Source organism: Antennarius striatus, chromosome 6, assembly GCF_040054535.1.
Source record: "Antennarius striatus isolate MH-2024 chromosome 6, ASM4005453v1, whole genome shotgun sequence".
Taxonomy (NCBI): domain Eukaryota; kingdom Metazoa; phylum Chordata; class Actinopteri; order Lophiiformes; family Antennariidae; genus Antennarius; species Antennarius striatus.
This window is the reverse complement of record NC_090781.1, coordinates 7,098,941-7,114,494: the sequence shown is the minus strand read 5'-3', so window position 1 is coordinate 7,114,494 and position 15,554 is coordinate 7,098,941. Positions and strand designations below refer to the sequence as shown.

At 40.9% G+C, this 15,554-nt stretch overlaps 1 protein-coding gene across 3 annotated transcripts in view; it reads right to left on the bottom strand.

The window, feature by feature from the left end:
- Positions 1–4,736: 4,736 nt before the first annotated feature.
- arhgef12a (Rho guanine nucleotide exchange factor (GEF) 12a) overlaps positions 4,737–15,554 on the bottom strand; it is a 50,679-nt gene continuing 39,861 nt past the window's right edge. For 2 of the 3 annotated variants that reach the window (XM_068317119.1, XM_068317121.1), the window contains 25 exons: positions 15,420–15,525; positions 15,107–15,244; positions 14,959–14,991; positions 14,289–14,403; positions 14,091–14,196; positions 13,790–13,993; positions 13,569–13,707; positions 13,450–13,482; positions 13,209–13,360; positions 12,914–13,060; positions 12,536–12,621; positions 11,703–11,828; positions 11,382–11,496; positions 9,865–9,965; positions 8,899–8,976; positions 8,642–8,717; positions 8,386–8,553; positions 8,132–8,219; positions 7,960–8,037; positions 7,788–7,882; positions 7,495–7,707; positions 7,173–7,409; positions 6,298–6,527; positions 6,142–6,217; positions 4,737–6,050 (listed from right to left, as the gene is read on the bottom strand). In XM_068317119.1, the coding sequence (XP_068173220.1) occupies positions 6,040–6,050; positions 6,142–6,217; positions 6,298–6,527; positions 7,173–7,409; positions 7,495–7,707; positions 7,788–7,882; positions 7,960–8,037; positions 8,132–8,219; positions 8,386–8,553; positions 8,642–8,717; positions 8,899–8,976; positions 9,865–9,965; positions 11,382–11,496; positions 11,703–11,828; positions 12,536–12,621; positions 12,914–13,060; positions 13,209–13,360; positions 13,450–13,482; positions 13,569–13,707; positions 13,790–13,993; positions 14,091–14,196; positions 14,289–14,403; positions 14,959–14,991; positions 15,107–15,244; positions 15,420–15,525 (2,951 nt within the window). In that variant the 3' untranslated portion in view covers positions 4,737–6,039. The remainder of the gene's footprint in view (positions 6,051–6,141; positions 6,218–6,297; positions 6,528–7,172; positions 7,410–7,494; positions 7,708–7,787; positions 7,883–7,959; positions 8,038–8,131; positions 8,220–8,385; positions 8,554–8,641; positions 8,718–8,898; positions 8,977–9,864; positions 9,966–11,381; positions 11,497–11,702; positions 11,829–12,535; positions 12,622–12,913; positions 13,061–13,208; positions 13,361–13,449; positions 13,483–13,568; positions 13,708–13,789; positions 13,994–14,090; positions 14,197–14,288; positions 14,404–14,958; positions 14,992–15,106; positions 15,245–15,419; positions 15,526–15,554) is intronic. The other variant, XM_068317120.1, reaches the window with a different exon arrangement.

Here is a 15,554-nt window from a genome sequence, read left to right as displayed (position 1 = left end):
AATTAAGGGAACTTTCTATGCTCCACACAAGAGGGGATGAATCATTATTTAATCAAACAATTCTTCATTGCTGCCAGACTTATGTTTTCCTTCATCACTAATGTCTTTTAATCCTACATGAGCAGCTTTATGCTGTAGATACTTCAAACTGTATCAGAATATGTCACTAGCAAGCGGCTAAGTGAGATCAAGCTCCCTAAATCACAGATAGCTGTTAATATATTATGTTATGTTAAAAAAAAAGGGAACAGGTGAATAGATAAAGCTTTATCCAACTAATCCTAAATTACCTGCACTTTCAAAAAGGTGTGAATGTTATTGCTGCGGCAACATGAGCAGGAATGTGCCATTGGTGCGCAGGACAGGGTGTTCTTCAAATGCATGGGATACCAAGGACAGTGAATATTCACCGTTCCACATTGAGGCACAGACATTGTGGTGTAAGAAAAGGGGTGCTAACAGACTCAGTGTAACAACCAAGAATCATCTTAATCATCCTACTTGATGATACCTGGAGGTTGTGCCGGTCCATAATGAGGAGGATTACTGATGGCGTAAAAATCTAAGTTCAATAATCATTACAAGTCAAATAAAAAAAAAAGCAAGAAAACAAAGCAAAACACAAACAAGGATTTTATTTTTATACGACACAAACTATGTAACATTCAGTGCTGGTGAGTGGGATTATCTTGAGTATGGATCATATATAATATAATCAAATCTGCTTTCTACTATATTCAGTATCAGCTGAACTCCTTTCATTGCTGCCTCATAATGAGGATCAATTGCATGTGCACTGGATAATGCAGGGTGGCCATAGTACCCATATGTCCAACAACCCAACATTGTTTTTTTTTATTACTTGCCTCCTTATTTGTCTGTTTTTAATCTTTTTCCATGGCATTGGATTTAAAACCTGACACCTACTCTCTGTCCGGCAAGCCTACAAGAGAAAAGCAGCAAAAAAATAGAAAAAAAATCTGCAGAATCTGGGCAGTCCATGGTGTCATGAATTTCTGACATGCCTCTCAGATACAATAATCTTGATTCCAGTTCACAGCAGTAAACAGTAAAACTCCGGTGCTGTGTCGTTTCTGGTTTTTGTTTTGTTTTTCCACAAAAGGCTGAATCAGGAAATGCAATGGATTCTGACCAGCCTGAAGTGTTTTACACAGATACTCCATCAAAGTACAGTATGGTTATTAGACAGGGTTACGGCTGAACCCCACCACAGGCATCTATCTATTATTGGATGAACTGACTATTCAGTGTCCCTCAGCAGCAGCCAATGAAAGGGTCTGGGTATCCTTTCAGCTGAATGTTTCTCTGTGCTCCTTCAGCAGTACGTACTTTAGCATATTTCTCCCATTTGAAGTAGTCACTTCATTCATCTCTTAGCATTGGCTTAACACATCCTCCTCATTTTTGGCATGGGTTCATTGTTGTGCTTGAGACAGCGATTACTCCAGAGAGGCTATGGATTAATCAGACCATGGAGAGTTCATTGATTTTCAGTCCAATCCATCTGGTATTGGCTGATGCTCAATGGACAGGGAGAAGCGCAACATGAAAATCAATCCCATAAGGTCAGAAGTTCCCATTTGGGAAGCAAGTTATAATTGAGGTGACCATGTTGAGGAACCCAGTCTAATGTCTATGATTATCCACATTTGACTGTGCCATTAATTTTAACAAGAAAAAAACACACACACACAAAAACAAAACACAAAGCGAAATGATATGCATTTTAAGTAAATGGTTCTCCATTTTAAGATAAATGCTGTTTGAAAGCATGGAGAGGGATAGAAAGAAAAGAAGGCGAAATAAATTAAGTCTGACAAGAACTTCCACCCTAAAAAAAGAAGAGAAAACAGCCATAAATCACAGACTAGCTGATTTACCTAAATACAACCTAAACATTTTAGCAGTAGTTCACTTTATTCTGCTTTTATTTGTTTACCCAACAGTTTGAAACACAACAGTCTGTGATTATAACCATTTAACTAGACACGGATTAATAGTAGAGGAAAACAACCCCAGTATGACTGTGCTCGAACAACTAACATAAGTACTGGAGGATGAAATACATTTTTACCTGATCGACCTCACACCATGTTGTGGATCATACTGACAGTATGTCGGATCGAAACAGGAACTAAGGAAGCGGCGTATGTGCACCCCACTGTGAACGAGGATGAAGCTTAACAGCACACTTTAGTCCCATTCTATAAATGCTTGGCTGCGTTTTAACACGAATGATGGCAGTGAATTCAATGATGATGATGATGAATACAGACTACAGCAACCAGTAATACAGCAGCAGTTGTATTCAATCCAGTCATAGTGATGCGGAATGAATGGTAGCTGCAGACAAGCTGCTGCATAAATATAGAAGCCCTGATCCATCAGAATGGTGATAGATGTGCTTGTAACTGCATTAGCATTTTGATGAGAAACTCATATATAAATATACATACATGTGTGTGCCTGTGTGTTTTTGTGTGAACTTAAGGCAGATGCACTGCTTTCACAGTTTGATGGTTTCACAGAAGTTGGAGGCGATGTGGGTGAAAAAGGTTGCGGTCTGCAGTAAATTGTCCTTGTTTGTGTCCCGTCACAGATGCATTACTTACTCAAACATCCTTATCTCACAATTAAGCCCCATGAAAAAAGACCAAAATGATTTGTAACAGTTCACTGTGTTACACAGCATCAGGTAAACACATCAAATCCTCAAACCGGTTTTCTGCCTTGAACATGTATCCAAATCCGACAGATATGCGGCACCTGAACGCATGTGGGTTAACCACGACGTGGTATTAAAGACATGGTGGGTGGGGAATGAAAAATAACAATCTTTTTACCTTGTGGTTGTACATGGGATCAATTTTGAACCCTTCCAAAAACGGATAAGGCTTCACTTTCTTGTGTGACTCACAGCAACGTTGCACAGATGAGGGGGAGGAAGAGAGGCTCGTCTCATCTGAAGGGTGCCACGAACTTTCCTCCTGGAAGGCTCTGATGTGACTGACACTTTTTTCCTCTTTGTCTTTGCCACTCCAATTAGCTTGGTGACAGGCGTGTGTGGAGAAACGAGACAATCAATTACTGTCTCCTTTCCTTCGTCCTTTATTCATCTTCCCCATCTCCCTCACACGCTTCCTCACCTTTCTGAGTCTAATGCTCTTAATTGATCCTTTTTGTGTGTTTTCAAACATTTTAGGGTTCTTCCCTTTTGTGGCTTTTCATTGCCTCCTCATAACACATCTACTTCCTCCCTTCTAATCCCACTCATCCATGATTCACTGCAGTCAAGGTGACACAGAGTGGAAAAGGGGGAAGGTTGAGACTGAAGCATCCTACCGCTTTCCGCACAGAAGTACTGAGGCAAAAAAAAAAAAATCATTGCCAACCTGATGTGACTGTTATTAAAGGCAGATGTAAGCCACGACAACGTGACAGTGAAATCACTACATCACTATGTGGGATCACTGTGTCATTAGAAAGGCCAAACCCCTACAATTCTTTTCATTCTGAGTCATTGATTTGCCAAAGTTAAATGTATTTGGATAATCAATGGATATCCTGGGCTATTTAAAACACTGGTGTCACTGCAGGTTTCAGGGTGGGTCGACTTAGATTGAGGTTGAATGGTGATAGTTTGCCACCTACTGGCAAAGATCATCATCCTTCGCCGACGTCATTGATCAAGCTTCTGTCTGGAACGCTCCATTCGAAATAATCAGATGACACTCAATCATTTAAGTTAAGGTCAAATGGAAAAGACATTCGACCAAGATGATCAAATCAAAATAAATTACTTTTGAGATTTTCTTCAGACAGAAACAGACTCAGCATTACATGTCTTTTAACACGCACGTCACGTTTTAGTGAGCAAAGTTCAATCCCATTTACCCAGTCAAAATGCTGCTGCCTATTATTTCATAACTTCTGCAGTTCTTTCAGCGGTGCATTATATTAATGAAATTGAAATTCACTTTCAGTGGTTCAAAAAACCCCAACATTTTACCACAGGAAAGGTCGTGCTCAAAACATCAGTGTCAGCAGTCAATTTTTATGACCTTACTTTAGTCAGTAGATGCTCATGTAACTCCCAATTAACTTTAAAGCTTTAAGTCAACATAAGTACTTTTTGTGCAGTGGCATTAATGAATTTAGTCCCCGGAGGTATTGTAAAAAGTTATATGGAGAGATACTTAATTCCCAGGAACATAAAATCTTCAATTAAGACAGATATTGGTGAAAAATCCTGAGATGAATGACAACCACAAAATGTCTACTGAATATATTAACAGACTGATCAATGATCATTATCTTCAGCAGATCATTATCTTCAACCAAAAGGAAAAATGGGGCAAGTCACAAGCAGATACATCCCCATGTTTCTTATATTTATAATACCCTAACTGAACATGTTTTCACATAAAAAATGGGGAGTGTATCCAAATTACCACTACATGATCACATTCAATACATTTGAAAAACACTTGGCTGATCAGTCATGACTCACGCTCAGATATTATTGATGTTTCTTTTCATGCTTTAACAGCAAAGATGATCTATGAAGTTTCTATCAGACTAAAAGCTGACTGAGTAGTGCAGGGTTTCATATCCACATGGTGCAGTGTTCATTTAAAAAAAACAGAACAAAAAAACAACTTGACATGAAAGTCAAACCACTTGCAATTACTTAAAAAAATACCACAGTTTCCTTTATTAATGTGTCATGGCACCCTTTATTTATTAAAGTTATGCATCTTTCCAACTTGATCATTGTACAGTATATGTTGAACTTCATGACAGTATCAGAATATCAGGCAGTCAGATCAGCATCGCCAACAGGAGCATGAAGAAGCAGCACTTTCGTCAGGGGCTGATACAGAAAGAGCAAGGCCACTCCTTGTAGAGGAGGGGGAACAGGGTGAGATCCCAACAGCAGAGGAGGAAGTGTAACATACAGACTGTGGGAGGGAAGACACATGCAAGAACGCCACTGGGTTGTGAGGAGAAGGAGAGGGATGACACCCACAAGTGTTCACAGGGAAAAGAAGGGAGAGAATCATACTCAAACGAGAAGAGCAGACAAAAGGCATCACAGCCCTCACAGCAAGGAGGAGGAGGAGGAGGAGGATGAAAGGGGAAGCACAGAAATGGACCAGATCAGAGCCTTTGGACTCTTCATTCTAGTTAACACCACACCTAGAATTTATCTGAAATTCTAGATTGTAACACACCTCAAGAGTCTTAAACACAATGGGATCTATCATCAACAGTGCAACTCTGGCTTCTATTCTGAATACATCCCTGCCATTTCATCAGGGTATGCTAGGCTAGCATACTTGCATGCTAGTGTGCACTCAAAACACACACATACAGACACACATATACATACAAACACAAATGCACGCACACACAAACACACAAGCACACGCACACGCACACACACACACACACACACCCTGTATGTCTAAAGCAGGAAAAAAGCCAAAAAGATAACACCATGGCCAAACGCATGCAAGCAATGTGGGAAACACTTTAAAAAATGAACAGAAAGAAAATAAATACATCTTGGGATAAAAAAAAAAATCTTAATACATTATCTTAAAATTTTCCTTTTCTTGTTCTGTGTTTCATAATATATATATTCTAAACACATATCTTTGTACATTTTGGTATAAGTTCTCTTTCTTGCAAGGAATTCTTGGGAAAATGGGCATTAGATGATAGAAGGGTGAGGTTTTGGGGCAATCCCACTTCCCTGATTGCCTTGTGCTGATGGAAAGGGGGAAAGGGGGGCATCTAATAAAGATGCCCCCCCCCATCCTAGAAGGACTAACACTCTGTCTCTCTTTCTCTGTGGCACACATGGGCAACAGCGATGGAAGAAACGGGGGCTCAGCAGTGAGAGGACAAGCTTATTGGATGTCCAGAAAGTCCAGGACACAAGAAGTAAGAACAGACTACAAGCCGGTACTTCCTCTTTGGGACCAGATCCAAACGCCGAGGCATGGACTGCCACTATCTTTTATCTGGGAAGAAAAAAGAGAGTACAGTAAATGATTCATACTGATTCATATTACAGTCGGATACATTCACACACACCAGCATGAATTGAGATACCTTTGTTTCCATCTGTGTCTGCTGCTGACATTTCTGGCCTTTGCTTTATTAGATTATTGTACTTGGCTTCAACCTCCTGCAGGAAAACCAACTGTTAGCACGTGAAAAACATTGTTTTTTTAAATTTCTTTATAGGGGTGACACGACTTTAATTACCTTCAAATATATGAGGTTGGTCTGAAGATTTTTAAGATAAGACAAGACCTGTCTGCTTAAGGACGAGAGGCTGCCTCCCTGTGACATTGAGGAAAACCTCAAATTGATGCCAGAGTCAGCAGCACAGCCTTGTGAGGTGCGTAGCTGCTTCCCTGGATTGGACGCCATGACATCATCATCTGTGCTGCTTTCTCCTGGACCGCCATAACCCTCCAGGACTAAATAACCTGCTGAGAAAAACAAAAGGAGTCATTCAGTAGTCTGGATCAAAACCAGAAAGAGAGAGAACAGTGATGGAGAAGATGCACCTTAAATCTCCTACTTTTAAAAACATGTGAAAGTACACCACAAACTTTTTAAACAGTGTGTTATATACACCATCAGCCATAACATTACGACCAGCTGCCTAATATCCTTTGCTGCTCTGACCCATCAAGGCATGGCGTGGACAGGATATCTGAAGGTGTGCTTTGGGACCTGGCCCTAAGGCGTTGGCAACAGACCATTCAGGTCCTGGAAGGCAGGGTCTCCATCTGACTTGGAGGATAATCCAATCCCTCAAACTCATTGTTGCATTCTTCAAACCACTCAAACCATATTTTTCTTTGTGGCAGGGCTACTATGCTACTGATAGAGGTCACTGCCATCAGGAAACACAGTTTTTATGGAAGAGTTTACGTGGTCTGCAACACTGTCCAGGTGGTATCTGTCTAAGTAACATCCTCATGGACAGCAGTTCAACTCGCTGTCCAATAAACGCCACCCACGAACAAGTGTCATGATAAAGAGATAATTACTAATTTCTCTTCTCTGGTCATTATTTTATGGCTGATCGGTGAATTGCCCAAATCATTGTTCTAAGTGTCCAAGCTAACCATAATCCTCAGGAGAATCAAAGAAGCCTGTGTCCCCAGAGCTCGGGTCCAGATTCAGGTCCTCTGTCTGGGAGCTGTTCTTTTCGGAGCCATTGTGGACCATCACCCGCGCCCGGCTGTCAACCGGGGTCCTCAGAGAGGTGGTCCGGAGGAGACGGCCCCCTGTGGAGCGTTTGGTTTGCTCCGAAGCCTCCTGGGACATCAGCTGGGTCACCAAAACCTGTTTCAATGCTGCCACTAAGGGACAGGTCAGAAGTGATTTAATGGTTGTCGTATGCAGCTGATTAACTCTCTGCTTATTATATTAATTGATGGTGCTTACATGTTTTCAGTGCTTCGTCTGCTCTGGAGGGAAACATGTTGAACGAGTCTCCTTTACCATCTTCAGCCACCTGGTAAGGAATTTCTGGGTCCACAAAACCTTCCTCTTCCTCCTCCTCCTCCTCCTCTCCCTCCATCTTCACCCCCTCAAATGGATTATTACCTGGTGGAGAACTCTGCAACCCACTTCTAGAGGCTAGACTACTCTCTTTATCTGAGGAGGAATAATTATACAGTTGAGAAAGATTAAATAATTATTAAGGAAGGCAAACTGATGAGCTGAGCTCCAGGTACCTGTGGACTGGGTGCTGCCGGTGGAAGTGCGGTCCGAGTCTCTGCTCAGCCTTGAAACTCCTGCTGTGATGAGCTCAACGCCATCCCTCTCCCCCCTGGTACAAAAGAAACATCCTATTTTAAAGGTAGCTCACAGCAAAAGAATCACCCAGTGGAGCTGTTAGCTACGTACTCAGTCTGAGGCAAAGGTATGACGCTGTGGGGTTTGACCTTCATGGCGTCCGCTCTCTGGATGATTAGGCGCTGCCACCTTGTGAAAAGAAAGCGGAAAAATATTTTTTTTCATTACAAACTTCAGATATTTAACAGCTGATGGAATGAGGGGAACACTTGATGTAACTTACGTTCTTTGATCTGAGACGGTCGGTGCCATAAGCTCATAAATCTGGGCTCCGTTGTCTGACATGGACAGGACAAAGAAGGACTTGTTGTCTGACAGGAGATGAAGGACGGACTGGTTATGGTGTGACAAAGCGCATTTCTGCTCATAATGCATGTAGCCTGATATATTTATTGGTCAGACGTTTTGTTGTGATCATTTCATCTGATCGTGGCTTGTATTGTGGTACAACAGAAGAGAGATTAGGTGTTAACTGACCTGTAGCCACAGAACGCACCAGCACAGTGTTTAGTTTGATGATGGGGCTGAAGATGTGTTTGGTATCTGCTGTGCCTGCCAGGTTTTTACTGTGACACTTGAGGATCAGACGCTCATCTTGCTTCTGCAGCAAAACAAGTATGTCTTCTAGGAGGAGTGTGTACAGCTCTGAAAGAAAAAGACGATACTCATATTTACTTTTCATGCAGATTCTGTATTTTTGGAGTGATGTCAAAACTGTGTGCTGGTTACAAACCAATAGTTTTGTCCTTGTTCACTTTCCATGACAGGGGTCCCTCATGAACCATCGTTTTCTTGGTAAGATCTAGGTTCTATTGGCGGTAGAACAAGGAAATACATTTAAAAAGTACATAAAAGTACTTGCTGCAGATAGATGGAGCAATTTCCATGAAATACTACATTTTCACCTAGCTGTCATTTCAAACTGTGCTTGTGTGCGCAACTAATCATTACGCTTTAACTGAAGCGAAAAGCGCTCCCTAAGTAGCACACCTTTAGCTCCAAGATCATCGGATTGTCTGTCTGCTTCAGTGAAGAGAGGTCCAGTCTCCTCTGATAGTCCTCCAGCCTCTGGAGGTTGAGGAAGAGAAGAAGATAAATAAGAGGAGCAAAGGAGAAAAAGAGACAGTAAATTGTAGGGGTAAAGTAAAAAAAAAAAGGACTTGGGATGAGGCTGGAAAGGTTGTAATAGAAAAGTCTTAGGAATGACATACACTCACAGCCACTTTATTAGGTACACCTGTTCAATTTCTTGTCAACGCAAACAGCTGATCAGCCAATCACATAGCCACAATTCAATATATTTAGCATGTAGAGGTGGTCAAGACAACTTGCTGAAGTTCAAAATGAGCATCAGCATGGAAAATAAAGAAGATTTAAGTGACTTTGAACATGGCACTGTTGTTGGAGCCAGCAGCCGGCAGTAGAAGATCCCTCCGGGTGTTTCCTGTCAGCTACGAACAGGAAACTGAGACTCCAATTCATACAGGCTCACCAAAATTGGACAACAAAAGATCGGGAAAACGCTGCCTGGTCTGATAAATCTGGATTTCAGCTGAGTATTGTTGCTGACCATGTCCATCCCTTTATGGCCACATAGAACATCTTCTAATTGCTGCTTCCTGCAGGATAATGTACCATTACACAAAGCTCATATGATCTCAAGCTGGATTTTTGAGCATGGCAATGATTTCACAGTCACCAGATCTCAATCCAATAGAGCACCTTTGAAATGTGGTGGAAGGAAAGATTCATTCATGTGCAGCTGACAAATCTGTAGCAAATTGCGTGCTACTTTCAACATGGACCAAAATCTCTGAGGAATGTTTCCAACACCTTGTTGAAAGTATGCCATGAAGAATTAAGGCAGTTCAGAAGGCAAATGGGGGTCTCTCCTTTTACTCGCGAGGTGTAAGTGGCGGGTGAGTGTGTAATTCAGCGGCTGTTTTGAGAAAGCACCTGCTTGTCCTCAGATTCCTTCACAGCCTGGTTGACGTGATTGAGGATTTTTCTACAGCAGTCTGCTGCCTGCTTCACTTTATCCTTTTCTACTGCATTATCTGAAACACATTATGAGAAAGGACATTATCAACAAATGTGAGAGGCTGTATGACGTATTAAGATTTCTTCTGTCCATTACCACACAATTGTCCTCAAAAATGAATATAAAGCGGGGGCTATTACGTTCCTGTAATAGCTGGTTATACTTTATAGTTAAGTGTATTCTTCCTGTGTGACACCCAAGCCCTTTCCACAAAAAGACTGATGGACCAAATTACAAAGGGTGAAGCATTTCCCAGAATTTGCTCCACCAGCGCACGATCATTAGATGAAAAACTTCACCACGCGTGTGATAAATGTCCTTCCATTTGAGCATTTGATGTCAATTTCTACCAATTGTCTTATATGAAAATAAACTCCAAAAAGCTAATTGCACATTTTTCTCAAATGTTGTGTTTCTATGTCTTACCACAATGAGTAGACTCATTTCAGTTCTGAATTAACTATCTGAATTAAGTTTGTAGAAATAAAGTATATGCTCACATGAAAAAAGTTTTATTCATAACAGTGGAAAGTGGAGGGGTTACACCAGGACAGCTAAACTTAAAACAATAATCAGAAAATTTCAATATAACAGTGTATCTCTCCAGATCTGATATGTAAATACACCTCATTGTGCAATAAAGCTAAAATGACGTTCAGCCCTTTTAATAAACTGGACCAAAGGCATATTTTTCCAGGTCAGAAAAGTGTATGAAATAGTAAAAAAAAGAAAAAAAAGAATATTAAGTGGTTTCAAAATGATATTTTTTTTAAATAGAGCTGTGACAGAATCTGTGATTGAGTATTTGTGACTTAGTGTGACAGACTTTGAAGTATCTGGATAAGGCTACAGAAGAAGAGAAGAGGATCGTTTTTATTTATTTATTTTCTGCCATCTTGAACTATATGTGGTTTGGAATGAATGAATAAATCTGTTCTGTGCCTCCTCCTGCAGGCATGATGACATCATCGAGGCAGCACATAATCCAAATCCAGAAAAGAAGTAGCTCATTCAGGCTTTGTGTGTGAGTGTTTCAACCGCTAAATTCTATTTACAAAGCTGCTGCAATTCATCAAGGATCAGAACAACAATTGGATGAATTTAATTTTTCCAACAAAAATGCCAAAATTCTGCTTCGAGGCTTTTAAAACGTGTGATGGAGAATTTCTGTAATGTCTGACAATATTACTGTTGTTTAATTTATCAAGAAAATCAATCAGAAGACATATCTAACGGGAAAAAAGTAACTATTAGCTGTAGCTATTCTAATATCCTTTAACATAACAAAGATCTGCCTGTACTCATCATGCATGTAGTTTGTGGATTATTTGGACATTAACACAATCCCAAGCACACAAGCAGAACACAACATGAATAGATCAATGCTGACTATTGTGAGGAATGTCTGACTGGTAAGGTAACACTACAGCACCTGTATACTTCGAGATGTTCTCTAGTAGTAAGGGGTACTTTGTGAGTCGCAGCATTTCTACAGGAATGATGTCCTTAAGCTGCAGTCGGCGACACAGTCTGTTACTCTCTGCCTCCTGAAAAGCAATGAAAAACATCCAGTTTTGGAGGCTGCCATGCAGAGAAGGTTCATATTCTTCTGTATAAACAGTGATTGAGCAACACTGAGTAGATTCAGCTTTTATATTCAGAGACATAACGTTTTGGATGAATTCACAGAACAAACATGTTATGCATCTCATTCAACTCCTCTGTGTGGCTGATATTTCTGTGAAATCTATACCTGAATGAAGGAAGCAAACCGCGAGTCTTTCTTCTGTTTGGTTTTGATGATCTCCAAAGCAAATGGCTGGTTGCTGCAGAAGGTCCCCACTGCCAGTTTGATCTTCTCCTCCTCCCCCCCACTAAACTGTAACCACACAAGCCAAGACAGGACAGAGCAGAGGTCAGTCTCTCAGCTGATCAGCATCAGGGTAGTTGCCATGGTTATGTCACGCATTTAACCACTTAGACATGCAGCAACTATAAGAATCGTGCTGTGTTCAAGTCCTCAAGGCGGAGACGGATTAAGGTTAAATGTTGCCTAAATCAAAGCTTGGACCCAAGATCTTCAACCTTACAAATTTCTATGAAGACATTTTTTGTCAATGTTGCCATAAGTCATTCATCACGCTGGATATTGAGATAAGGCAAAGCTAGGGCACGCCCATTTACAAATAAATAGCTTGCTTCCACTTTGACTACTTGACTTGTTACTATGAATAGCTAAATTGTGCTTTCATGTCACATTTAAAACTTTGCCTTTCGGGATTTTCATGTAACATTTAAGAATTTACTGTCAAGTATGAAGCAAGACCAATTTTCTGTCATACATTAACTGTGCATGATCATTTTAGTCAACATTCACTATATCAAAATGAATAAAATTGAAACTGAAGAGAGCAATTTCGTGTCAACATCAACAATTTTTCGTCTGTAAAGCAATTTCAGGCAACGGCACGATTTCTTTGTGCACAATCTACTTATTTTCCTGCCACATCAGTCACCCTGAAATTTATTTAATATCAGAAGATGTATAAAAGAGGAATACATTTTCACCCTGAGAATTGTACTCACCCAACATAGCAAGTCGTCTCCTATCTGATCAATTACTGAAGACTCATTTCTCTTCCGTACAGCTGCCATTTGCTCCAGTATGGAAACTGAAATTCAAAGAAAAGCACCAATGGAAAGTTAGTGTGTGTGTGTGTGTGTGTGTGTGTGTGTGTGTGTGTGTGTGTATGAATGTGTGTGTTCAAAAGATAACAGATATGAACACAATATGAAAAAGTGGTGCCTATACAAATATAAACACAGATTTTCCCATTATAATGCCATTTGATTTCATTGTATAAACTTCGATTGTTGTTGCCTTAGACCTTGTTACTGTTGACAATGGCTTCACATTCGAAGAGCAGTCATGCATATATCAAAATTTGAAAGAGGTGAGGGTACCATGCAGATGTAGAATCTCCTCCAGGTTGGTAAAGATGTTCTTGATGTCCGCAGGAGGTAGGATGGCCTCTTTGGAAAGCTTCTGATAAAATACGATGTCCAAAACTCTGAGCATCCGGACATGCGCACGCTCTGTGTAAAACAGCTCTGCAGATGTGCAAAAAAACAAACAAAACAGTGCGATGAACGTTTGAGTGCTAGCAAATGTTCTGTTCTTTCTTAGCAGGTTTTTCTATAACACTTCAGTGGTTTATTTGAAAGTTAGATCATGTCAGGAAGGAAACTATGTTCTAACCATTGATGACTTCCTGTCGCTTAATTTCGTGAGGCCTGAGACCGGCCAGGACCTCCCGCCCCACAAGCTGCTGCCAGTATGGTGGGTCATGCTCAGAGTCGGTTCCCTGGTCGTCCTCACTCTGGACATCAGCAGCCGCCAGTCCCTCAAGTCTGGGGCAAGATGGAAAATTAGGACATAAAGAGTCACCATTCCATCATTGTTTTATATGGTTCCATCGCAAAAAAGCAGGTATCCTCACCTCCTTATGGCCTTTGGTGTTCCCTCATGGGCTCTATGGAGAAAATATCCGAAAAATGAATGTTGACAAAAATAATTTTGAGTAGGGTAGAAAAACCGTAAATGCGACTGCAAATGCACCTGTCACTTTCTCTGTCATCCTCTTGCAGTTGGTCGAGGCTGTAAAGGTCAAAGTGCGTAGCAGGATAAGGTAACCCATCCAGAGGGTCAGACTGAAGGCCGTCGCTCAGCCTGGATGGGCCTGACGTTGGTGTCCCACCTGAAAGAGACGTGATAGGTCAGAATGTAATGCTCCCTTTGTCTTCTACTGATGTGTGTGGTTTAGTCACTGAATAACACACCTATTTCAGTGTCTCGGCAAGTCTCTAAACTGTGGTTGTTATTGTTTGGAGATGAAGTGTTGCCAGGCGTGGCATGAATGAGTTCAGAGCCCTCGCTTGATTGGCTGCCTCTCAGACGACTAGCTTCCAAGTGCTCACTTGCCCCCAGGGTGGGCTGAGACAACTGCTTTTGAGGCCGCGGGCGACCATCCAAGGCTTTACCCACTGAATACAAGAAGAGTGGTTTTACAATAATAATAATAATGATAAAAAAATCTTAAGATATATTGTGATAATTTTCTTTTTTTCAGTCAAAACTCACCTGATGCTGCTTCAATACGACTAGGTCGACGCTGAGGCCCAAGAATGCTGGGAAATCTTGGTTTCTTCACCTTCTCCTCACCTTCCTTTTCTGCCTTGATGCTTTTCTGTATTTTATGAACCACAAACAACGGGTCAAGTATATTTTTTATGTTAATGAGAGAGAGAGAATAATGCCCGAGGTGAAAAACACAAGTACCTTGATCTTAGGGAGAAAGTTGATCCTGACCCTTTTGGATTCCAGACTGCGAGGTTCCTTGACCCTAACACCCAGGTGCTTCATGTACGTATAGATGACATACTGCATTGTAGTGCTACATGAAAATGAAAACTTTTGAGTTCAATTCATCTGCTCTCATCTCTCAACAACAAAACATCCAAGAAAACAAGTTTCAGTATTGTGAATTGCACCATATGTCACAGCAGTCCCTCTCGTGCTATTTCTACACAACATTTGGTGTGTGTGTGTGTGTGTGTGTGTGTGTGTGTGTGTGTGTGTGTGTTTCAACCATATGGCATTTCAAGCCAGGCTGTTCAATCAGTAACACTTTTGAATTATGGAATATAAATGCAGCTACCACTATGTAGCTGTGTCCACAGTCAAAAACATAAAAGACTCTAGATTTACAAAGTGAAACATTTCTATGACTAAGACATGTCACGCAACCAAAATGTTGTGTTACATCTATTGTAATTAAGACACCGTAGAACTAGATGGCAAATCTTTAAGATTTGTTTCATACTTCTGAGGCCATAGTTGCTATGAAGACTCAGGCTGATTATGAGGCCCAAAGAATCCCTGAATGATCTTCCTTTTATGTTTCAAGACTCTAATCTGCTAAAATCATCTAAAATATTCCCCTGCTTACCATTTCTCTTCCTCTGTGGTCTGAGTAGTTAACCTATGACAGTACAAGAAAGAAAACATGATTTTAAGAGGCTAATAATGATTTGACGCTCAAGTTTTAAGGTAGTCAAGCAGCATCTGTGTGTGTGTGTGCAGCATGTTTTACTTACAGGATATCCTCTATTTTGGTGATGATGTTCTCAGCGTATGAGCGTTCTCGCTCCAGAGTGACACGGTCTCTGATTCTCTCTTGATCCAGTCTGGACAACTCTACTTCAGCCACTGTCAGTCCCATGCTGCGCTTCTGCCTACATGTACCGACATACCAATTTATATAGTGTGGTTATCTGGATGATGTCTTAGGTAAACAAAACCAGGGTGCTAATGAGATGCATTGTGGAAACGAACTCAATACAGTGTTAGAATTCTCCAAGTAATCAACACTGACACCACAGAAATAAACAATTAAGTTCACAAGTTTACCTGAAGTCTTCAAGGTTCTTCTGGATGTCAGGAAGCAGAGAGTCTTGCAGTGTTTGAACATGTAGTCTGTTTATTTCCTCTGGGATCAGCTCTGTGCGCCGGCGGTCTGCAAACACAAGCACAAACACACTGAAA